Source organism: Oncorhynchus keta, chromosome 34, assembly GCF_023373465.1.
Source record: "Oncorhynchus keta strain PuntledgeMale-10-30-2019 chromosome 34, Oket_V2, whole genome shotgun sequence".
Classification (NCBI taxonomy): domain Eukaryota; kingdom Metazoa; phylum Chordata; class Actinopteri; order Salmoniformes; family Salmonidae; genus Oncorhynchus; species Oncorhynchus keta.
The window spans coordinates 35,826,004-35,851,341 of record NC_068454.1 but is presented as its reverse complement, the minus strand read 5'-3'; the positions used below and the strand labels follow the sequence as shown (position 1 = coordinate 35,851,341).

The 25,338-nt window shown below is 44.6% G+C and overlaps 1 protein-coding gene across 3 annotated transcripts; it reads left to right on the top strand.

Moving 5' to 3' along the window:
* The first annotated feature begins 7,006 nt into the window (after positions 1-7,006).
* On the top strand, positions 7,007-22,961 carry LOC118367012 (interleukin-1 receptor-like 1). Of its 3 annotated transcripts, XM_035749933.2 has the most exons (12): positions 7,040-7,120; positions 14,143-14,190; positions 14,402-14,501; positions 14,641-14,881; positions 15,532-15,715; positions 15,891-16,041; positions 16,358-16,426; positions 16,522-16,651; positions 16,827-16,975; positions 17,099-17,230; positions 20,285-20,449; positions 20,553-22,961. In XM_035749933.2, exons 2-12 carry the CDS (start codon positions 14,146-14,148, stop codon positions 20,960-20,962), a joined length of 1,776 nt encoding a protein of 591 aa, XP_035605826.2. In that variant the 5' UTR covers positions 7,040-7,120; positions 14,143-14,145; the 3' UTR covers positions 20,963-22,961. The 3 variants fall into 3 exon arrangements, with proteins under 3 accessions (XP_035605830.2, XP_035605826.2, XP_035605829.2); XM_035749937.2 differs by lacking the exon at positions 14,143-14,190 and having other exon boundaries at positions 7,007-7,120; XM_035749936.2 differs by lacking the exon at positions 7,040-7,120 and having other exon boundaries at positions 17,150-17,230.
* The last annotated feature ends 2,377 nt before the right edge of the window (positions 22,962-25,338 follow it).

Here is a 25,338-nt window from a genome sequence, read left to right as displayed (position 1 = left end):
TGTTCTTTGTAAATGTGCATGCCTACCCTAGCCCTATGTACACATCCAGGTTCAACACTAACCCTAGACTCAACCCTCACCCTCCCAAACAGGGCTCCCTCGCTCTCAATTACCAATGTAACCCCTAAACACACACACACAGTTGTTGTATTACCAGTAGGTGTAGTACTGATCAGAGTCGTTGATTAAAAGGGGGAGGAAGAAGAGCACCGGTCCATGATGATGCACACGCTCTTCCTCAGAGGACGGGAGCTCTTGGGTTCTGTTTCTGTACCAGGTAAACTCAGTCACGCTGGCCCAAACCAACTCACTCAGGTCATAGTAGGCTGGCAAACTAAGGGCCTCCCCCTCTGTCACAGTAGTTTCATACTTGTCAAATAGTTGACATGGGGATTCTGCCAAAACATGAACATACATTACCCGATTAAGTTGCATGTGAAGGAAAAGAGGTCTATTGTTCAAGGTACAATATATTCACTATGCCTTGTAATAATGGGATGTAGAAATGTGTGAAATCTGAAGATGCTGCTATACCTGTGTAATGACCTATTGTAGTGGGGTTTAAGGACACTTCTCTCTGGGCAGAAATCCTAGTCAAACTGAAGAGCAGGAACATGAGACCACCATCCACCAACTTCAAGACAAGGGGAACAAAAAAAAATAATGTTACCTTGTTGTAAAGTCGGACAGGAACTATCATTCCACACAAGACCCTATAACAAAACATCAGGACCATGCTTTACTTGTTTTTACAATAAATTACATGCTTATTTTCAAGAGGGAATAAAATACATATGCAGAAAACATTTTTAGGTTCAGAGTGAAGAATTACTGAAAGAGCATACCCTGAATGTGAAGGAGCACATTTTCTGCAAAACAGGAACTTGCATCCACTGATAAGAACAAGAGTCATATATCTCATTCAATATCTTTTTAGGATATCCTGTTATTGATACTGCAGAAATTATAAAAACTAAAATGTTGACATAATGTGGATTATTGAAATGGCCATTTAACAAATTAAGCTTGAATGAAGAAACCATAACAAGCAACAAGACCTCTTTGGAAAATAACCCCTTTGCTACAATTTTTGTTCAAGTCGCTTTGGTATTATTTTCACAAGCATGTGGTGAATTTTCAAAACTCTTAGTACAAAACTCCAAACTCTTACACTGTTTTCACATTAGAAAATACACTTGCACTACCCATCAAAATGTACTGAAAATCTTATTGTCCTAATTTCTATCCCATGTGCGATCAAAGGTGTGTTCACTGAATACATATTACACAATAATTGATGCAAAATAGAAATGTATTCAGATACAGTTACAGCAAGGAATGAATCTTTTCCCCAAAATCTACCAAGTTTTAGTACAGGTAATAATTCATATTTATCCAGTGACCATTTAAAGCGTTTAAAACCAAGATATGGTCTCTATGCCAGGGTTCTCCCCAAATAAGAGAGCGCTGAGCCACCTTGTTGACTTGGCTGCGTCACTATGTAATGATTTCAGAGCAAATTAAACTGATATTTAGTCATGAGTATATCTTTGATCGCCAATGACATTGTTGTGAATTTTGAAACAGGCTGTTTATAAATTTAGAGTGTTATCATGTTCCTCAATTAATTCCAGCCAGGTCACCCATGATACATGTCAGTATTAGACGTCCATCAATGTCTGAGGATGTCGGGAGATGTGGAAACTGGCCACTAGGGGCAACAGTGAGCGCTGTTACCTTCAAGTAGGTTTCAGTTATGCTGGGGTGTTGTGGATGGGCGTAAGCATCTGCTTCTGGTGTAAAAGGTTGCATATTTCGTTTTAAGCCTATCCCAAACCTTAACCATTCTGAGCTAATACCTTACCTTAATATTTTGGAGTTAATGACTAAGCTTAACCCTAAACACTTCGAAATTTGACGTTTGGAACAACTTCGAAATTGGCGTATGAGAAACATGAATGAACGTCTAATACTTGTTGCAGCATTCAGCGCATTTCAGCAGTGGGCTATCTCAACACAGCATGCCCACAGGAAGTGCAGAACACATCCCGAGTATAGCTTTGTTGAATCATAAAAACTTTGTAACAGTAGTCAAACAAAAGTCCATTGAGCAAAGTTGCTAAGCTTGCCTGATAACATCCTTCAAAGAATGACAGGACACAGTGCATTATTCAGACCCCTTAAAAAATATCCATAGCCTATCTACTGTCATATCGTTTGATGATCACATATTCTCTACCAAAGCTCTCATATGGGCAACAAGTACGAGACAGCGCAGAGAAGCGGAGAAAATGTAATAGCTTTATTTTGACATGCATAGGCAAGAGACGTGCTTTGATAATGCAACCTACATGGATTATGGATTAAAGAGTTATGAAGTTAGACATTTTAGTGTGAGAAAGGAGATTTTGGGTGTCAGTGGGATTGGGGCTGGATAGGAAAATAGCCTTGGCTATAGGTCAGGAGAAGATCTTACCTCATGCCTCTCTGAATTGTTAACAGACTTTATGTCTGTGACAGAGGTGCCTATGTAACAAATTGTTTATAGGCCTATCACGTTTGTGACTCTCTGTGACAGTTCAAAGAGGCACATGTTATTTTATAAGCTATACAGTGGGGGTTTCCAGTGGGGTTTATTAACTGCATGTGGGTCGCGTGTGGAGTCCAGGAGTGTCAATTATGCTTGTGCTTTCAATTAATGACGACTTTGTGTGTAAACACCCTAGGTTAAAGGCTTCATTGTTATCATCTGTTTGGAGAAAGTGCTGTTATTTTTGCTAATCTGATGCTGCGTATGTTGTGTATTATTGCATTATTGCTGACATCGGGGGGAAATGTTGCGTCTTCCTGAGTCTTGTCATTACATTTTTTTGGGAGGAAAATGAGGGGTTCCCATGACAACCCCGGAATCCTGGTTACCCATGTTAACCCTTAATTACAGAATAGGTGTACTGTAATCACATGAAACAAATGAAATGAAAATAAAGCAAACATAAAGTTCAGCAGGCACTAGTTTGCGTCAAGCCTGTCTTTAGCATTTGGCCAAAGGTTCTCATCAACACAGTAACTATCCTTTTTGTTCATGAACCTGGGGAGAAACCTTTTGTCATGGCGAATCCAAGCCTGACATGCTGTAGGTCTGGATTAATGTCATCACATGCTTCATCCATGGCCTGAAGGAGGATGGCTCATGGGGATGGCAATCATACACCTACTACCTGTACTGCAATCCTGTATTGTATTTAACAATATTGTGTTGCACTTATATATTTTAATAATAATAACAATAATAATAATGGATTGGATTTATATAGTAAGAGGGAAACTCATCTCATCTACTACCAATGTGTGGCACCAATTTGGGTGATGATGCACAGCAATAATTTTGTATCAGAACGCTCACCATACATTAACTAGCATTGTGGACAGGTGAGGCGTGATATACAGTGAGCTCCAAAAGTATTGGGACAGTGACACATTCCCTGCTGCTCTGGCTCTGCACTTCAGCACTCCAGAACCGAATCGATACAATGACCACAAGGTGAAAGTGCAGACTGTCAGCTCCAACATGAGTAAATATTTATTGCATTTTCCTTTTCCAAATGGGCGGTAATTTAGAATGCATAAGATAGTGTATTTCCGATAGCACAGCTTCGCCCTTTGTTCCGCAGTCTTCCCGCTATTTCACTCAAACCCAGGCCCTTTTCTTTTGTGTAACAAGCTGTCATATCTGTTCCGCCCGCTAGGGACATTTTCCTTTATTACGTAACTTGTAATCAAGTTATGATTTAATTATGTGTATGTGTAATTCTGTGTGATTAGTTAGGTATTTAGTAAATAAATAATTAAACCCAATTTTGCATTGCTGATTCAACTTGTTAGCCAGGGTTCGTGCAGATAACCAAGAATTTACAGCTTTCAGATGAGACTGAATTAAGATGACGATAAATATTGACTACTGTTGATGTAAAATATTACTAGGTCTTTAAGAATTTATTCGGAAGATAACAACTCTATAAATATTATTTTGTGGTGCCCTGACTCTCTAGTTAATTATATTTACATGATTAGCTCAATCAGGTAATATTAATTACGGATAAATTATTTTATAGAATAGCATGTCATTTCACTTAATCCGGCATAGCCAAAGACACAACACTAGGCTCAGGCACTGCAACTGCATTTGCTTTTAAAACATGTTACATTGTTTATCTCTTCTCATTGGACAATTATATACGGGTGATTCTGTAACTACGGGCACTTCCATGTCCTCAGGTCAATTTTGGGAATTTTATGTAAAAAATAATCATAACAATATTTGTATGTTAAGTTCACACTGGAATCACCCCATACTTTTTTTAAACACCTCTCTATCAAGTATTTAGCTACTTTTCAGATGCATTTTTTACCTCAATTTCACTATTTTGCCCTTGTCCCTGACCCAGACTTTTAAGCTTCCACTATGTTTTTCTATGAGAAAACATTAATAAATACACATTATAGTATAATGTTATGTTCTACAGAAAGAGTCAATGAAATAAAATCTATATCAATATTTATTGTGAGTGTGCCCTTTATTGTCACGACTTCTGCCGAAGTCGATGCCTCTTCTTGTTCGGGCGGTGTTCGGCGTCACCGGCCTTCAAGCCATCGCCGATCCATTTTTCATTTTCCATTTGTTTTGTCTCGCATTCCCACACACCTGGTTCTCATTATCCCTCATTATGTGTTGTGTATTTAACCCTCTGTTTCCCCCATGTCTTTGTGTGGTATTGTTTATCTGTTTTGATGTGTGAGTACGTTAGTCTGGTTATGTATACCTGTTTTGTATTTCGTGTTCATTGTGCCATGTGCTTTTGGTTCACCTGAATAAAAGGGTCTGTGTGCTACCAAATACCTGCCTGACTCCCTTGCAGCCACTTACGCATACCTGACAGAATACCACACCAATGATGGAGTCAGCAGGGACAGGTACCTATAGTAGCGGAGTCAAGAAGCGTGTCCAGGAGCACACGGCTTTGATTCACCATCTCGGCATCGCTAAGGATCGCATAGTTCAGATGATGGCTCACTGGTAGAGACAAGGAGGTCCTCCAGTACCTCCTCTAGTACAACAGGAGTCCTCACTAACCGTCCCTCCTGTACCCGTTTCCAGTGGGATGTGTCTCGCTCTTCCCAGAGAGTATGATGGTGCCAGGTCTTCCTGCTACAGACCTCTACCTGAGCACCATCTATCCAGCTCCCTCGGGAAGGGTGAGGGTGGCAGCCCTCGTCTCGTGCCTCTCAAGGAAAGCTCTGGAGTGGGACAACGCTGTACAGGGAGATGACTTCACAGACTTCACCCGCCGCTTCCGGGCATTCTTCGACCACCCTCCCGAAGGTAGAGCGGCAGTTGTAGAGCGGCAGTTGTAGAGCGGCAGTTGTAGAGCGGCAGTTGAAACGTTTGTTCCACCTAAGGCAGGAGACGAGGAGCGCCCAGGAGTTCTCACTGGAATTTCGGACATTGGCCGCTGGAGCGGGATGGAACGACAGGGCTCTCATCGACCATTAACGTTGATGTCCGTCGGGAGTTGGCCTGCAGGGATACCACACTTACCTTCGACCAGCTGGTGGTCATGTCTATTCGGCTGGATGACCTGCTGGTCACCAGCGGACATCCAGAGAGGGCTCTGTCGATTCATTTTCCCAGCGCCTATGGAGTTAGGAGGTACTGCGCACAGGGAGACTGGAGGAGGGGCTCTCACGTGTACCATTTGTGGCCGCAGAGGTCACACTGCTGGTCGGTGCCGTATTGGTTCCTCTAGGGTTCGAGATTTATCCAGGGTTTTGGCCAAAATCTGAGTGTGTCCCTATGTCTCTGAATATTCATCTATCTGAGGTTCACCCTCTCCTCCTCCTCACCTCAGTCTCCATCGAAAACCTCTCATTCATGACAAGGTAACCACGTTCACTCCCCTCCCTGTTTCCTGCCACCATTTCATCTATCTTCCTCAGCAGCTCTGGGACCTGAGTGACATCATCACCCCATGTGTTGGCCCTCGTGTTTAAAGCATGGTACCTATGCCCACACTTCTCCACCATCTCCTGGAGAAACCCATGTCTCACTATGTGTTCCTCTAGTGACATTCCCCTGAGTTTCTCACATTGGGTAAACACTACCATCATGTGTCTCCAGAGTATGTGGTTGAGAAGGTTGAGGGGGCCCTCTACTGTCCATTCCCTGCCTTTGCGTGAGTTCAAAGGGATGACCATGAGGAAGGCATGGGGACCTGGTTGACACATGGATATGCTGTCTTCTATGTTACGGTGAACAAGGAGAGGGTCCTGCACAGAGTACTGGATGCATCTGTCTGATGTGTTGACCACAGTGACCTGCTAGCCGTCTATTAAACCCTTTCTCCTCATACACATCTCCACGTCCCTCCTGTCCAGGATGGTGTTTCCTGTTTGTCTCTTCTCCAGCCAATCCCTACCCAGGAGGATGATTCTTAGCTCAGGGAGATTATACTGGTCCCGTATTAGAGAGAAGAGTGTATTTTATATGAAAAATAACACACTTGAATTTTGGCGTTACAGTATGACCAAATGTCAGTATTGCAATAAAACTGACTTGCCTAGTTAAATAATGGTTAAATAAAATATATATTTAAGTGTGAAGCATCCGGTTGGGGTTTCCACTCACTACCAAATATGGTGATGAGAGGAAGCCCAGTGGCAGTGGGAGAAGATGGAGTCAGATGGAATCACATTATGTTAATTGTCTCAATGATGAAACGTTTGACCTCAATACAAATTTTCTGTTCCCAAACCGGAATCTGATACGAACAGAGTGGACTAAGTTTTGTAGATTTCACCCTTTGCCAGAGTCTTAAAAACTTGCATTGTTAAGAAAGACTGCAAGGGAGAATTGAGTTATTGCACAAGCTAACGTCACAGAATAGGCTTTCCCTAATGGAAATATGCAAATACCTGCTAGAAAGCACTACCCATACTCCGGCCTACAATAGAAGTTTACACTGCTCATTTTGCTCATATTTAGCAGATTCCAGTTCCAGATATACACCTACTGTGTAAATTCTACTCAGATGCCACTTTAGACTGAGGGAGGATTGCTGCGTAGGTAAGGCTTGCAATTCTTTGATTAGATTACAGATCAGTTTAAGTGTGTTTTTTCTGTGCAAAGCTGAGTATGCTTCAACAAGCACTATGTGGAAATGTATGCATCTATGTTGAAATTGTGCTGTTTATGGGATGTTTAGGTTCCAATGTTTGAAATATTGTCATCAGAATATGGTTCATGCTTGTCTCATCAGCAAGCATCTACAGTGCACCAGCAGTGCAGTACAACATTTGAAAAACTATTGTAAAATATGCTATTTGTCAGATGACTTTTTCTGCGAATGTGGTTAGTTTTCACAACGCTATGTACAAAACTCAAAAGAGATCATTTAAAAGGCAGTTGTTTCAAAATTCTAACCACATTTTCAATTGACTAAGTATAAAATAAGCTTGTCAAAATAATACAGACACCTTTTCACCAAACTTGATCAGTGTTCCATCTAGAATATGTTTCACATTGCAATACATGTTCAAATAAAGTCATTGTTTTTACAATACAATGCTCACATCATTATTGATTATGATTATCTTCTAATTTGTTCAAATACATTTTACTATTAATTCATCCGACTGCTCAAAATTGATAATCACTTCACTGTTTGGTCAATTTATAGATTTTAAACTGGTTTGTCTACTGCAGATTTTGAGCACTATATAATTAAATGTAAGGTATAAACATATAAAGCATGAAATAAATAAATATATATATATATATACTATTATGATGATAACTATTATGATTTAAAAAATGATATTGATTGTATGTAACAAATGCATCCCCTAAACAGTAAACATGTTTCTATGTTTCCCTTTCTTTATGAAGGGAAGGTTTCACACTGCTTTACTGAAATGTCATTGCCAGTACAGTACTGTACTATTGTAATATATGCCATTTACATAGCAGGCACTTTTATGCAAAGTGACAACAGTGAATCCACACATGTTTGTATGTGACCACAGTGGGATTCTAACCCACAACTCTGGTGTTGCTAGTGCCATGCTCTCAGTAATTGAGCCACACAGGACCACCATGTTGAATGCTGGGAATGTGGGTCCAGGTGCTGAATATTTTACTACTTTAGTGCACGTATGGGTGAATTTGTTCCCGTGCTTTTGCTCCCCTGGGGTCGGGGGACTACGTACAGACGGTGCTGTGGTTTATGGCCGGTTCGCCTGGTGTGGATAAAATCAAATCGAATCCAATTGTATTAGTTACATGCGCCGAATACAACAGCTGTAAACCTTACAGTGAAATGCTCTCTGGTTGGAGCTGACAGTCTGCACTTTAGCCTGGTGGTCATTGTATCGTTTCGGTTCTGGGGTGCTGAAGTGCAGAGCCAGAGCAGCAGGGAATGTGTCACTGTCCCAATACTTTTGAAACTCACTGTATATCACGCCTCACCTGTCCACAATGCTAGTTAATGTATGGTGAGCGTTCTGACACAAAATTATTGCTGTGCATCATCACCCAAATTGGTGCCACACATTTGTGGAAGATGAAGTGAGTTTCCCTCTTATAAATCCATTATTATTTTAAATTGAATGGTATTGTTAAATACAATACAGGATTGGAATACAGGTAGTAGGTGTATGATTGCCATCCCCATGAGCCATCCTCCTTCAGGCCATGGATGTAGCATGTAATGACATTAATCCAGACCTACAGCTTGGATTCGCCATGACAAAAGGTTTTTCCCCAGGTTCATGAACAATATACACAGGATAGTTACTGTGTCAATGAGAACCTTTGGCCAAATTCTCCAAACAGATTATCACATTGAAGCCTTTAACCTAGGGTGTTTACACACAAAGTCGTCATTAATTGAAAGCACAAGCATAATTGACACTCCTGGACTCCACACGCGACCCACATGCAGTTAATAAACCCCACTGGAAACCCCCACTGTATAGCCTATAAAATAACATGTGCCTCTTTGAGCTGTCATTGTGAGCTGTCACAGACAGTCACAGACCCATAAACAATTTGTTAGATAGGCACCTCTGTCACAGACATAAAGTCTGTTAACAATTCAGAGAGGCATGAGGTAAGATTCTATCTTCTCCTGACCTAAAACCAAGGCTATTTTCCTATCCAGTCCCAATCCCACTGACACCCAAAATCTTCTTTCTCACATTAAAATTCCTAATTTAATAACTCTGTAATCCATATAGCCTACTGGAGGATGCATTATCAAATCACGTCTCTTGCCTATGCATGTCAAAATACAGCTATAACATTTTCCACGCTTCTCTGCAATGTCTCATATTTGTTGCCCATATGATACCTTTGGTAGAGAACATGTGATCATCAAACAATATGACAGGTTAGGGATATTTTTTTAGACAGAGTTGGTCTCCGTTAAAATAGATTGATATTTAAACTATTTTCACTCTTCACCCTCGTTAATCATGCATGTCAGAGCAAAAAGTAAGCCATGAGGTCGAATGAATTGTCTGTAGAGCTCTGAGACAGGAATGTATCGAGGCACAGATCTAGGGAAGGGCACCAAAATATTTCTGCAGCATTGAAGGTCCACAAGAACCCATTGGCCTCCATCATTCTTAAATGGAATCAGTCTGGAACCACTAAGACTCTTCTTAGAGCTGGCCACCTGGCCAAACTGAGCAATCGGGGGACAAGGACCTTGGTCAGGGAGGTGACCAAGAACCAAAGATCACTCTGACAGAGTTCCTCTGTGGAGATGGGATAACCTTCTAGAAGGACAACCCATCTCTGGGGCACTCCACCAATCAGGCATTTGGGTGGTCAGACGGAAGCCACTCTTCAGTAAAAGGCACAGGACAGCTCGCTTGGAGTTTGCCAAAAGGCACCTAAAAGACTCTCAGACCATAAGATACAATATTATCTGGTCTGATGAAACCAAGATTGAACTTGGCGGCCTGAATGCCAAGCGTCACGTGTGGAAGAAACCTGGCACCTTCCCTACGGCAAAGTATGGTGGTGACAGCATCATGCTGTGGTGATGTTTTTCAGTGGGAGGGACTGGGAGACTAGTCAGGATCAAGGGAAAGATGAACAGAGCAAAGGAAAGATAGATCCTTGATGAAAACCTGTTCCAGAGCGCTCAGGACCTCAGACTGGGGCAAAAGGTTCACTTTCCAACAGGACAATGACTGTAAGCACACAGCCAAGACAACACAGGAGTGGCTTTGGGACAAGTCTCTGAATGTCCTTGAGTTGCCGAGCCAGAGCCTGGACTTGAACACATCTCTGGAGAGACCTGAAAATAGCTGTTCAGTGAAGCACCCCATTCCACCTGATAGAGTTTGAGAGGGTCTGCAGAGAAGAATGGTGTGCCAAGCTTGGTGTCATACTGTCATACCCAATAAGACTCATATTTAAGTTTTTGCAAACCTTTGCAAACATTTCTAAAAAACGGTTTTTGCATTGTCATTTTGTGGTGTTGTGAGTATTGTATGAAAAAAAAATTGAATCCATTTTATAATAAGGCTGAAACGTAACAAAATGTGGAAAAAGTCAAGGGGTCTGAATAATGCACTGTATTCTGTCATTCTTTGAAGGATGTTATCAAATCAAATCAAATTTTATTTGTCACATACACATGGTTAGCAGATGTTAATGCGAGTGTAGCGAAATGCTTGTGCTTCTAGTTCCGACAATGCAGTGATAACCAACAAGTAATCTAACTAACAATTCCAAAACTACTGTCTTATACACAGTGTAAGGGGATAAAGAATATGTACAATATGTACATAAGGATATATGAATGAGTGATGGTACAGAGCAGCATACAGTAGATGGTATCGAGTACAGTATATACATATGAGATGAGTATGTAGACAAAGTAAACAAAGTGGCATAGTTAAAGTGGCTAGTGATACATGTATTACATAAGGATGCAGTCGATGATGTAGAGTACAGTATACACGTATGCATATGAGATGAATAATGTAGGGTAAGTAACATTATATAAGGTAGCATTGTTTAAAGTGGCTAGTGATATATTTACATCATTTCCCATCAATTCCCATTATTAAAGTGGCTGGAGTTGGGTCAGTGTCAATGACAGTGTGTTGGCAGCAGCCACTCAATGTTAGTGGTGGCTGTTTAACAGTCTGATGGCCTTGAGATAGAAGCTGTTTTTCAGTCTCTCGGTCCCAGCTTTGATGCACCTGTACTGACCTCGCCTTCTGGATGATAGCGGGGTGAACAGGCAGTGGTTCGGGTGGTTGATGTCCTTGATGATCTTTATGGCCTTCCTGTAACATCGGGTGGTGTAGGTGTCCTGGAGGGCAGGTAGTTTGCTCCCGGTGATGCGTTGTGCAGACCTCACTACCCTCTGGAGAGCCTTGCGGTTGAGGGTGGAGCAGTTGCCGTACCAGGCGGTGATACAGCCCGCCAGAATGCTCTCGATTGTGCATCTGTAGAAGTTTGTGAGTGCTTTTGGTGACAAGCCAAATTTTTTCAGCCTCCTGAGGTTGAAGAGGCGCTGCTGCGCCTTCTTCACGATGCTGTCAGTGTGAGTGGACCAATTCAGTTTGTCTGTGATGTGTATGCCGAGGAACTTAAAACTTGCTACCCTCTCCACTACTGTTCCATCGATGTGGATAGGGGGGTGTTCCCTCTGCTGTTTCCTGAAGTCCACAATCATCTCCTTAGTTTTGTTGACGTTGAGTGTGAGGTTATTTTCCTGACACCACACTCCGAGGGCCCTCACCTCCTCCCTGTAGGCCGTCTCGTCGTTGTTGGTAATCAAGCCTACCACTGTTGTGTCGTCCGCAAACTTGATGATTGAGTTGGAGGCGTGCGTGGCCACGCAGTCGTGGGTGAACAGGGAGTACAGGAGAGGGCTCAGAACGCACCCTTGTGGGGCCCCCGTGTTGAGGATCAGCGGGGAGGAGATGTTGTTGCCTACCCTCACCACCTGGGGGCGGCCCGTCAGGAAGTCCAGTACCGAGTTGCACAGGGTGGGGTCGAGACCCAGGGTCTCGAGCTTGATGACGAGCTTGGAGGGTACTATGGTGTTGAATGCCGAGCTGTAGTCGATGAACAGCATTCTCACATAGGTATTCCTCTTGTCCAGGTGGGTTAGGGCAGTGTGCAGTGTGGTTGAGATTGCATCGTCTGTGGACCTATTTGGGCGGTAAGCAAATTGGAGTGGGTCTAGGGTGTCAGGTAGGGTGGAGGTGATATGGTCCTTGACTAGTCTCTCAAAGCACTTCATGATGACGGAAGTGAGTGCTACGGGCGGTAGTCGTTTAGCTCAGTTACCTTAGCTTTCTTGGGAACAGGAACAATGGTCGCCCTCTTGAAGCATGTGGGAACAGCAGACTGGTATAGGGATTGATTGAATATGTCCGTAAACACACCGGCCAGCTGGTCTGCGCATGCTCTGAGGGCGCGGCTGGGGATGCCGTCTGGGCCTGCAGCCTTGCGAGGGTTAACACGTTTAAATGTCTTACTCACCTCGGCTGCAGTGAAGGAGAGACCGCATGTTTTCGTTGCAGGCCGTGTCAGTGGCACTGTATTGTCCTCAAAGCGGGCAAAAAAGTTATTTAGTCTGCCTGGGAGCAAGACATCCTGGTCCGTGACTGGGCTGGGTTTCTTCTTGTAGTCCGTGATTGACTGTAGACCCTGCCACATGCCTCTTGTGTCTGAGCCATTGAATTGAGATTCCACTTCGTCTCTGTACTGACGCTTAGCTTGTTTAATAGCCTTGCGGAGGGAATAGCTGCATTGTTTATATTCGGACATGTTACCAGACACCTTGCCCTGATTAAAAGCAGTGGTTCGCGCTTTCAGTTTCACGCGAATGCTGCCATCAATCCACGGTTTCTGGTTAGGGAATGTTTTTATCGTTGCTATGGGAACGTTCTAATGAACTCGCACACCGAATCAGCGTATTCGTCAATATCTTTATCTGACGCAATACGAAACATGTCCCAGTCCACGTGATGGAAGCAGTCTTGGAGTGTGGAGTCAGCTTGGTCTGACCAGCGTTGGACAGACCTCAGCGTGGGAGCCTCTTGTTTTAGTTTCTGCCTGTAGGCAGGGATCAGCAAAATGGAGTCGTGGTCAGCTTTTCCGAAAGGGGGGCGGGGCAGGGCCTTATATGCGTCGCGGAAGTTAGAGTAACAATGATCCAAGGTTTTACCACCCCTGGTTGCGCTGGCAAGCTTAGCAACTTTGCTCATTTGACTTTTGTTTGACTACTGTTACAAAGTTTTTATGTCTAATACTGACATGTATCATGGGTGACCTGGATGGAATTAATTGAGGAACATGATAACACTCTGAATTTATAAACAGCCTGTTTCAAAATTCACAACAATGTCATTGGCGATCAAAGATATACTCATGACTAAATATCAGTTTAATTTGCTCTGAAATCATTACATAGTGACGCAGCCAAGTCAACAAGGTGGCTCAGCGCTCTCTTATTTGGGGAGAAGCCTGGCATAGAGACCATATCTTGGTTTTAAATGCTTTAAATGGTCACTGGATAAATATGAATTATTCCCTGTACTAAAACTTGGTAGATTTGGGGCAAAATATTAATTTCTAGCTGTAATTATATCTGAACAATATATTTCTATTTTGCATCAATTATTGTGTAATATGTATTCAGTGAACACACCTTTGATCGCACATGGGATAGAAATGATGACAATAAGATTTTCAGCACATTTTGTTGGGTAGTGCAAGTGTATTTTCTAATGTGAAAACAGTGTAAGAATATAGTACTTTCTGCATTAAAAGTGTTACCAGTTTGGAGTTTTGTACTAAGAGTTTTGAAAATGTACCACATGCTTGTGAAAATAGCACCAAAGCGATTTGAACAAAATTTTTTAAGCAAAGACAGGTTATTTTCCATAATCTTGTTGCATGTCATGGTTTCTTCATTCAAGCTTAATATGTTACATGGCCATTTCAATAATCCACATTATGTCAACATTTTAGTTTTCATAATTTCTGCAGTATCAATAACAGGATATCCTAAAAAGATATTGAATGAGATATATGACTCTTATTCTTATCAGTGGATGCAAGTTCCTGTTTTGCAGAAAATGTGCTCCTTCACATTCAGAGTAAGTTCTTTCAGTAATTCTTCACTCTGAACCTAATTTTTTTTTCTGCATATGTATTTTATTCCCTCTTGAAAATAAGTATGTAATTTATTGTAAAAACAAGTAAAGCATGGTCCTGATGTTTTGTTATAGGGTCTTGTGTGGAATGATAGTTCCTGTCCGACTTTACAATAAGGTAACATTATTTTTTTTTGTTCCCCTTGTCTTGTAGTTGGTGGATGGTGGTCTCATGTTCCTGCTCTTCAGTTTGACTAGGATTTCTGCCCAGAGAGAAATGTCCTTAAACCCCACTACAATAGGTCATTACACAGGTATAGCAGCATCTTCAGATTTCACACATTTCTACATCCCATTATTACAAGGCATAGTGAATATATTGTACCTTGAACAATAGACCTCTTTTCCTTCACATGCAACTTAATCGGGTAATGTATGTTCATGTTTTGGCAGAATCCCCATGTCAACTATTTGACAAGTATGAAACTACTGTGACAGAGGGGGAGGCCCTTAGTTTGCCAGCCTACTATGACCTGAGTGAGTTGGTTTGGGCCAGCGTGACTGAGTTTACCTGGTACAGAAACAGAACCCAAGAGCTCCCGTCCTCTAAGGAAGAGCGTGTGCATCATCATGGACCGGTGCTCTTCTTCCTCCCCCTTTTAATCAACGACTCTGATCAGTACTACACCTACTGGTAATACAACAACTGTGTGTGTGTGTTTAGGGGTTACATTGGTAATTGAGAGCGAGGGAGCCCTGTTTGGGAGGGTGAGGGTTGAGTCTAGGGTTAGTGTTGAACCTGGATGTGTACATAGGGCTAGGGTAGGCATGCATATTTACAAAGAACAAACCTAAAATATCCACAGAAAACTATTATTACCGACTTCAAAACGCGGAACTCTGTGTGTGGCAATAAAGATGTTTGCTCCTGACCAAGCACAAGACGGAAGGACATGCACAATGATGCATACTGACGGAAATTCTGCAGGTGTTTACATGGTTTTGAGCATGTGCCAGGTGACAGAAATTTCAACGGCAGTTCTGGCACTCTAAAAAGTTGGGTAAATAATACTTTCCTGTGGATATTTTGTCTCAATATTTGACCCACTGAAGGACCAACCACACAGAGAGCTGGTAGGGTAACATGTAATACAATTGTATTCAACATTCTGGCTTATAAGGAAACTTTCCACGTTTTTATACTGCTTAGTTTCAGGCTATATATACTCTTAGAAAAAAAACATTTGCTCTCTACAGCCTAAAAGGTTCTTCAGCTGGCCCCCAGTTAGAACCCTGTTGGTTCCCTTTTGGATAACTGGTACACTGTATATGCTTATGTTCCAGGAGAAAGGCAGCAGACACCTGCCTAATTTTTGTGACAGAGGTGATTGTGGTCAAAGCCCAACCGTTCGATCATTCAGTCCTGTTTAACGATATCTCAGAGTCAGCAGACAACATTGCTATCCCATGTCCTGAACCCGTGGAAAAACTGTGCCGGGATGGAAAAGAAAACTTAGCCTGGTATAAGGTACTGAACATGACCAGAATAACACAAACCTCAAGCCTGTAAAACTATTCAACATTGGTTCTCAACTCCTGTCCTAAAGCTCCTAAGGGTGGCACCGGCTCTTGATTAGTGGAATCAGGAGTGTTACTGCTATTTCAGCAAAGAAGTTTGTCAAATTGTTTGTCTTTAACTTCAGAATTTCAGTCTCATTCCAAACGAGTCTGAGAGAAATCTGTGGGTCTATGGCGCCTCCAAAGCAGATGAGGGCATCTATACGTGTGTGTGCACGTGGGAGCACAATGGGACGGTTCTCAACACTTCTGCATCCAGGAGACTAAAGATCCAAGGTATGTAGGTTGTGACTTGATGACAGCTCTGTCAATCCTCTCAGCAGTTTATGTATTTGATTTTAGCTTTGCTGAAACCTCATCCAAGATGGCAGCAGGGTCAGAAAACATGGAAACTCTAGGCTACATTACAGCGGGTTATTAGGCTACACTAGGTACATTAGGCTCCATTCATATCAAACAAACAGAATCAAAAACATCAAAAGTGACCCTCATATCACATGTGGTCTTTGTGGCAGCAACAATCATCAATAACAACGTTTTGAATATATCCAAAAATATCTTTCTGACTAAACTGTGTGTTTGTCTCCTTCAGCTCCCTCTGCCTCGCATCCTCCTCAGATCAACCTGCCTAGAAACGGAAGCACAGAGACCACTGACCTGTGTAGGGATCAAACCTGGCTCAAATACTTGTGTTGTGCTTGGTATGGTTTGCCCGGTATATCTCTCTGTCTTCATAGTATCTCTTGTTCTTCATAGACACCAGTAAGAAGTTGAGGTGTGAAGCGTTTTGTGGGCAGAACATTGAAGACAACTGTCACGTGTGGTGGGAGATAAATGGAGTGAAAGTGCGCTGGCAGCAGCAAGGCTACTCAGTGAACACCACCAGGTAGGTACACACATGTACACACACAAACATGGATTCATGCATACACACAAGCACACACACACACTTGTTTTTGAAAACAAGGTAACAGAATTACCACATTTCCTTGAAAGCAAGACCCCAGATTCAACATTGAGAATTTGCTGTGTGAATGTTTTGTGTGTATGTGTTACTGTAGCGAGGTGGAGGTATCTTCAATGCGAAGTATCTTCACAGCTATCCTGACCATAAACACAGTGACTATGAGGGACCTCCAGTCAAAGTTCACATGTGTTGCAATGAACGACCAGAAATGGGATAATGCAGTGGTTACTCTCAAGCTAAGAGGTAAGTGCACACACTCTAAAACAAACATCACACAGACACATGTCACACAAACACACAAAATCACACATGCAAACTCTGTAACTTTCTTGGTGTTGTGTTCTCCCTGTCTCCCCCCCCCAATAGGGTTTATGTTTATGGGTCTATGTGTGGTGCTACTGCTCTTCTTCTTGCTAGCTGCTGTGGCTGTCAAAGTCTTTGACATCGATCTGGCGCTCCTCTTCCGTGGAGTTTTCAAATGCTGTGGTCGATCTGAGGGTAAGAACATCTAGCCACCCACTGAAGTTTAATGATGCTATTTCACAAAGATATTTCATTGTACAGAAATGCTTATTCAGCCTACATGATCTATATAGTATTGGATACCATATAAATATATTACTACATATACATGGCCCACTGATTGTGCAATGCAGTTGTCTGCAGTAGGCCCTTCTCAACAGGTCCCGGCTGGGGTCAATCCCACTGTAACGGCGTTCGTCTGTTGAAAGAGAGTCGGACCAAAATGCGGCATGGTGGTTACTCATGTTCTTTAATCAAATTAAACGACACATGAAATAACAATAATATACAAAACAACAAATGAACCGCGAAAACCTATACAGCCTATCTTGTGACAACAAACACAGAGACAGGAACAAAACCAAACACAGTGAAACCTAGGCTACCTAAATATGGTTCCCAATCAGAGACAACAAGAATCACCTGACTCTGATTGAGAACCGCCTCAGGCAGCCAACCTATGCCAGAAACCCCTACTCAGCCGCCATCCCAATGCCTACTAAAACCCCAATACGAAAACACAACAAAAATAAACCCATGTCACACCCTGGCCTGACCAAATAAATAACGAAAACACAAAATACTAAGACCAAGGCGTGACAGAATCCCCCCCAAGGTGCGGACTCCCGGCCGCACACCTAAACCCATAGGGGAGGGTCCGGGTGGGCGTCTGTCCACGGTGGCGGCTCCGGCTCGGGACGTGGACCCCACTCCAACCAAGTCTTAGTCCCCTGTAACGTGCCCTTTGATTGGCGACCCTCGCCGCCGACCTAGGCCTAATAACCCTCACCAAGGACCCCACTGGACTGAGGGGCAGCTCGGGACTGAGGTGGAAGCTCGGGACTGAGGGGAAGCTCGGGACTGAGGGGAAGCTCGGCTCTAAGGGGAAGCTCGGCACTGAGGGGAAGCTCGGCACTGAGGGGGAAGCCCAGTACTGAGAGGAAGCCCAGTACTGAGAGGAAGCTCAGCACTGAGAGGAAGCTCAGGCAGGTAGTTGGCTCTGGCAGATCCTGGCTGGCGGATCTGGAAGAGTCTGGTTGACTGGCAGATCTGGAAGAGTCTGGCTGACTGGCAGATCTGGAAGAGTCTGGCTGACTGGCAGATCTGGAAGATCATGGCTGACTGGCAGATCTGGAAGATCATGGCTCACTGGCAGATCTGGAAGATCATGGCTGACTGGCAGATCTGGAAGAGTCTGGCTGACTGGCAGATCTGGAAGAGTCTGGCTGACTGGCAGATCTGGCTGTTCCATGTAGACTGACAGCTCTGGCTGCTCCATGCAGACTGGCAGCCCTGGCTGCTCCATGCAGACTGGCAGCCCTGGCTGCTCCATGCAGACTGACAGTCCTGGCTGCTCCATGCAGACTGACAGCCCTGGCTGCACAATGCAGACTGACATCCCTGGCTGCACCATGCAGACTGAGAGCTCTGACTGCGCTAACCAGGCGGGAGACTCCGGCAGCGCAGGAGAGGAGGAAAGCGCTGGCTGCGCTGAACAGGCGGGAGGCTCCGACAGCGCTAGACAGGTGGGACAGCACTGGAGAGGAGAAAGGCTCTGGCTGCGCTGAACAGGCGAGGCGCACTGAAGGCCTGGTGCGTGGTGCTGGAACTGGTGGTACTGGACCGAGGACACGCACAGGAAGCCTGGTGCGGGGAGCTGCCACCGGAGGACTGGTGTGTGGAGGTGGCACTGGATAGACCGGACCGTGCAGGCGCACTGGAGCCCAACCTTACCTGGCTCGATGCCCACTCTAGCCCGGCCAATACGAAGAGCTGGTATGTACCGCACCGGGCTATGCACCCGCACCGGGCTATGCACCCGCACTGGAGACACCGTGCGCTCCATAGCATAACACGGTGCCTGCCCGGTCTCTTTAGCCCCCCGGTAAGCACACAAAGTTTGCGCAGGTCTCCTACCTGGCGTAGCCATACTCCATGTGAGCCCCCAATACATTTTTGGGGCTGACTCTCAGGCTTCCATCCGTGTCGCCGTGCTGCCTCTTCATACCAGCGCCTCTCCGCTTTCTCTGCCTCCAGTTCTTCTTTGGGGCGTCGATATTCACCAGGCTGTGCCCAGGGTCCTTTTCCGTCCAATATCTCCTCCCAAGTCCAGAAGTCCTGTGATCGCTGCTCCTCACGATAAACAGGGGGAGTTGGCTCAGGTCTGAACCCTGACTCTGCCACACTCTCCCTGAGCCCTCCCCCCAATACATTTTTGGGGCTGACTTTCGGGCTTCCTTGCCAACCATGTTCCCTCGTATCGTCGGCTCCTCTCTCCGGCTGCCTCTGCTCTCCTAAGTGCCTCCACCTGTTCCCATGGGAGGCGATCTCTTCCAGCCAGTATCTCCTCCCAAGTCTAACAACCCTTGCCATCCAAAACGTCTTCCCATGTCCATTCCTCCTTTCGCTGCTTCTGCTGTCGCTGCCTGTCACCACGCTGCTTGGTCCGGGTGTGGTGGGTGATTCTGTAACGGCATTCGTCTGTTGAAAGAGAGTCGGACCAAAATGTGGCGTGGTGGTTACTCATGTTCTTTAATAAAATTAAACGATACATGAAATAACAATAATATACAAAACAACAAACGAAACGCGAAAACCTATACAGCCTATCTTGTGACAACAAACACAGAGACAGGAACAATCACCCACCAAACACACAGTGAAACCTAGGCTACCTAAATATGGTTCCCAATCAGAGACAACGAGAATCACCTGACTCTGATTGAGAACCGCCTCAGGCAGCCAACCTATGCTAGACACCCCTACTCAGCCGCCATCCCAATGCCTACTAAAACCCCAATACGAAAAACCAACAAAAATAAACCCATGTCACACCCTGGCCTGACCAAATAAATAACGAAAACACAAAATACTAAGTCCAAGGCGTGACACCCACTGCAAATGTAGAAGTAATGGACAAATTTATATTTAAATAACTCGATTTCAGTTCAACTAGAATTTAAACAAATCTCTACAATCTACTCCTTTCCTGCTGAGATTTGACAGAAACCTCTTTTTCTGTGTTTTCAGATGGGAAGGTCTATGATGCTTACGTTGTCTACCAGATGGATGGCGTAGACAAGGAAAGGGAGGAGAAAGTGTATCACTTTGTAAGCATTGTTCTGCCCACTGTCCTGGAGCAGAAGTGTGGCTTTAGACTCTTCATCCACGGCAGAGACGACTTACCTGGAGAAGGTTGGTTCTTTCAGACTGTGTCCTACCCTCTAAGAAGCAAATGTAACAGTAATAAACATCAAAAGTTAACTTCTCCCTCTTCTCTCTATTCTGTTGTCCCCAGACCGTTTGGAGTTGGTGGAGGCCTGCATACGGCTGAGCAGGAGGCTGATTGTCATCCTGACCCCCAGCTCAAGCACATGGTCAGACTCAGGAGGTCAAAGCTCATGTGGCCAATGGGGCTGCTCGTCTTCGCTGACCACAGCAGAAGACTATGACTGTCAGGTGGGACTCTACCAGGCTCTGGTCCACAGTGAGATGAGCGTCATCCTCATCCAGCTGGGGGACATGGGGGAGGGTGGCTACACACACCTGTCCCCTGGCCTGCAGCACCTGGTCCGCAAGAGTGCCCCCTTAATCTGGCAGGAGGGAAGGCGTGGGTCGACGCTGCCCAACTCAAGCTTCTGGAAGAGGGTGCGTTACATGATGCCTTGGCCGCGCCACTCGACTAGTATTGACAACCAGTTAATATGACTGTTCTATGTGAACAATCAGGTCTGAGGACTTGAAGTGCGTGTGGAGGTCTGGGTTCTCTGAAAATCCTTATTCCATTCATAGAAATATCATTAATTATTCCAGTGCTGTGCAGAGATATACACAGGTTAGCTGAGAACGTCTCAAAAACGATGTGTACAATGTGGCAGAAGGCCGTGTGTTGTTGTGATTCTGGATGGCTCGCAACAATGACAAGAAACTGCCAGGAGGTTAGAAAGTGCAGCTCAGTTTCCACCTCATTTTGTGGGCAGTGTGCACATAGCCTGTCACATAGCCTGTCTTCTCTTGAGAGCCATGTCTGCCTACGGCGGCCTTTCTCAATAGCAAGGCTATGCTCACTAAGTCTGTACATAGTCAAAGCTTTCCTTAAGTTTGGGTCAGTCACAGTGTGTACTCTCTGTTTAGGGCCAAATAGCATTCTAGTTTGCTCTGTTTTTTTGTTAATTCTTTCCAATGTGTTAAGTAATTAACTTTTTGTTTTCTCATGATTTGGTTGGGTCTAATTGTGCTGCTGTCCTCGGGCTCTGTGGGGTGTGTTTGTGTTTGTGAACAGAGCCCCAGCACCAGCTTGCTTAGGGGACTCTTCTCCAGGTTCATCTCTCTGTAGGTGATGGCTTTGTTATGGAAGGTTTGGGAATCGCTTCCATTTAGGTGGTTGTAGAATTTAACAGCTCTTTTCTGGATTTTGATAATTAGTAGGTATAGGCCTAATTCTGCTCTGCATGCATTATTTGGTGTTCTACTGTAGGCCCTCCTTGGTTGGTGACAGAAGCATCAGATCATCAGCAAACAGTAGACATTTGACTTCAGATTCTAGCAGAGTGAGGCCAGGTGCTGCAGACTTTTCTGGTGCCCGCGCCAATTCGTTGATATATATGTTGAAGAGGGTGGGGCTTAAGCTGCATCCCTGTCTCCCCCCACGACCCTGTGTGAAGAAATGTTTTTTGCCAATTTTAACCGCACACTTGTTGTTTGTGTAAATGGATTTTATTATAATGTCGTATGTTTTACCCCCAACACCACTTTCCATCAATTTGTATAGCAGACCCTCATGAGACCCTCTCTCTCTCTCGGTCTCTCTCGGTCTCTCTCGGTCTCTCTCTGTCTCTCGGTCTCTCTCGGTCTCTCTCTGTCTCTCGGTCTCTCTCGGTCTCTCTCTGTCTCTCGGTCTCTCTCTGTCTCTCGGTCTCTCTCTGTCTCTCTCCCTCTCTGTCTCTCTCCCTCTCTCTCCCTCTCTGTCTCTCTGTCTCTCTCTGTCTCACTCGGTCTCGCTCTCTCTCTCTCTTGGTCTCTCTCTCTCTGTCTCCCTCTCTGTATCTCTAGGTCTCTGTCTGTCTCGCTCTCTATCTGGGTCTCTCTGAGTCTCTCTGAGTCTCTCTCGATCTCTCTCGATCTCTCTCGGTCTCTCTCGGTCTCTCTCGGTCTCTCTCTGTCTGTCTCTGTTTGTCTCTGTCTCTGTCTGTCTCTGTCTGTCTCTCTCTCTGTCTCTCGGTCTCTCTTTCTGTCTCTCGGTCTCTTTGTGTCTCGGTCTCTGTCTCTCTCTCTGTCTCTCTCTCTGTCTGTCTGTCTCTCTCTCTCTCTCTCTGACTCTCTCTCTCTGACTCTCTCTCTGTCTCTCTCTCTGTCTCTCTCTCTCTCTCTGTCTCTCTCTTTCTTTCTCTCAGTCTCTCTCTGGAGTGGCTTTGTAAGAAGCATTTCAAGGTCCTGGAGTGGCCTAGCCAGTCTCCAGATCTCAACCCCATAGAAAATATTTGGAGGGAGTTGAAAGTCCGTGTTGCCCAGCAACAGCCCCAAAACATCACTGCTCGAGAGGAGATTTGCATGGAGGAATGGGCCTAAATACCAGCAACATTGTGTGAAAACCTTGTGAAGACTTTGTGAACGTTTGACCTTTGTTGGTAATGACAAAGTATTGAGATAAACTTTTGTTATTGACCAAATACTTATTTTCCACCATAATTTGCAAATAAATTCATAAAAAATCCTACAATGTGATTTTCTGGATTTTTTTTCTCATTTTGTCTGTCATGGTTGAAGTGTACCAATGATGAAAATTACAGGCCTCTCTCATCTTTTTTAAGTGGGAGAACTTGCCCAATTGGTGGCTGACTAAATACTTTTTTGCCCCACTGTATATATTGTCCTACCATGGTGGAACAGTGTTTTAAAATAAGTTACACATTGAATTTATTTATTGTCCTTTCATGGGGAACTACATTTTTCAAATAAATGATATATATCTAATTTAGTTATGATCCTATATTGATGAAACGGTCCACAACCCTATACCCTAGACACCCACCTGAATGACCCAGATACTAAGGAGAAGTCCCTAACTGTTTTATGGGCCTGCTGTAAGTGGCCTGTATGCAGCCAAAATGCGGTCAGAGACCTAGAGCAGCACTGCCCCCTCAAGATTTTGAGCCTGCTTGGCAGGGTTGGTCCTGCAAAGCCAAAGCCCCCTAAGGGAGAGCATACTTTACAAGGAAATTCTCAAAGCTGCTAATGAGAACCTTTGACGCCCTTGTACCTAGCCGGTGGGGATTCCGGAGGTGTGCCTCTACCCAGGAAGTGGCAGTGCTGGAAACACGAGCTGCAGTAACCCATGGGGAGGGGGTCACAATCAAACATTCAAAGAGGAGGTATATTATTGTGGCCCTGATGGCACAAAATCAAAAGCCTGACTGCATGGAGATGCTTGGGAATATGGTCAATACGGGGAACCGTGTTGTGGGTGTTTCAGGGAAAAGGTGTACATTTGACCTCCATCATATAGGACGTGACAATGGTTCATAAAATCTCTCCATTTCTGCCCATTTTTTAAAACTGTCCTGCAGGCCTTCTCATACAGCTGCAACTGTATATGCATTTGTAAATCAAGACCTTTCTTGAGTTGGGCTCTGGGTTGGTGCAACTGTTGAGAAAGTGAGCCTATGGTTGTGAGGGGGGGAAGGGTTCAGTGTGTGGGTGTATGTGCGTATCCCACAACTGTTGCAAAGGAAAAAAATAAGTTAAGGTGAGGGTGATGGAAATGCATTTGGCGGTTGATCTACTTCTGTGTGCTCTTTTCGAAGGATGGATCCCAGTCTTTTCAGGGCTATGGGATACAGGGGGTCAGGGGTGGCCTGCGGGCATTGGGATGACAACACAACTCGGGATGAGGAGGGCTTTTAGCGGGTGGAATAGTGGGGACCAATTGGAGGTTTACTTAGTAGCAATGCAAATATCATGGTACAGCTATATAGACACTCAATCATCATGTTACTTTTTAATGGTACGTTTACAAACATATATTTTGATAAATAGAATTGAAAGTTGTGTCTCATTATGGTAAGTGGTGAAATAAGTATAGCCAGTTACAATTGTAATGGCTTAGCAGATAAGAAAAGACGATCAGTATTTACCTGGATAAAAGAAGGAATATAATAATCTATTGTTTACAGGAAACTCATTCAACAATTTTAGATGAAGGTTTGTGGGAAAAGGACTGGGGGGTGAAATATATTTCCCCCATTGTCACGTCTCTCGTCAGAAGGCATGGACCAAAGCGCAGCGTGGTAAGTGTTCATGATAAATGTATAACTCAAAACACTCGAACAATATAACAAAGGGTGAAAACCGAAACAGTCCTGTCAGGTGCAGACACTAAACAGAAAATAACTACCCACAAAACCCAAACGAAAAAGGACAACTTATATATGATCCCCAATCAGAGACAACGATAAACAGCTGCCTCTGAATGGGAACCACACGAACATAGAAATAAAGAAACTAGAATGCCCACCCTAGTCACACCCTGGCCTAACCAAGATAGAGAATAAAAGCCTCTCTATGGCCAGGGCGTGACAGTACCCCCCAAAGGTGCGGACTCCGGCCGCAAAACCTGACCCTAAAGGGGAGGGGTCCGGGTGGGCATCTCTTCACGACGGCGGCTCCGGTGCGGTACGTAGACCCCCCTCCGCCCGCAGATCCCTCCGCTTTGGTGGCGCTCCTAGCGCATGGACCTTCACTGGAGGAACCGGGCTGCAGATCATTGCCAGAGAAACCAGACCACCGATCATTGCCGGAGGCTCCGGACTGCGGACTGTCGCTGCAGGCTCCAGACTGGGGACCGTCGCTGCAGGCTCCTTGCCGGGGATCATCACTGGAGGCTTTGTGCCATGGATCATCACTGGAGGCTTTGTGCCATGGATCATCACTGGAGGCTTTGTGCCATGGATCATCACCACAGGCTCCGGGCCATGGATCATCACCACAGGCTCCGGGCCATGGATCATCACCACAGGCTCCGGGCCATGAATCATCACTACAGGCTCCGGGCCATGGATCATCACTGGAAGCTCCGGGCCATGGAT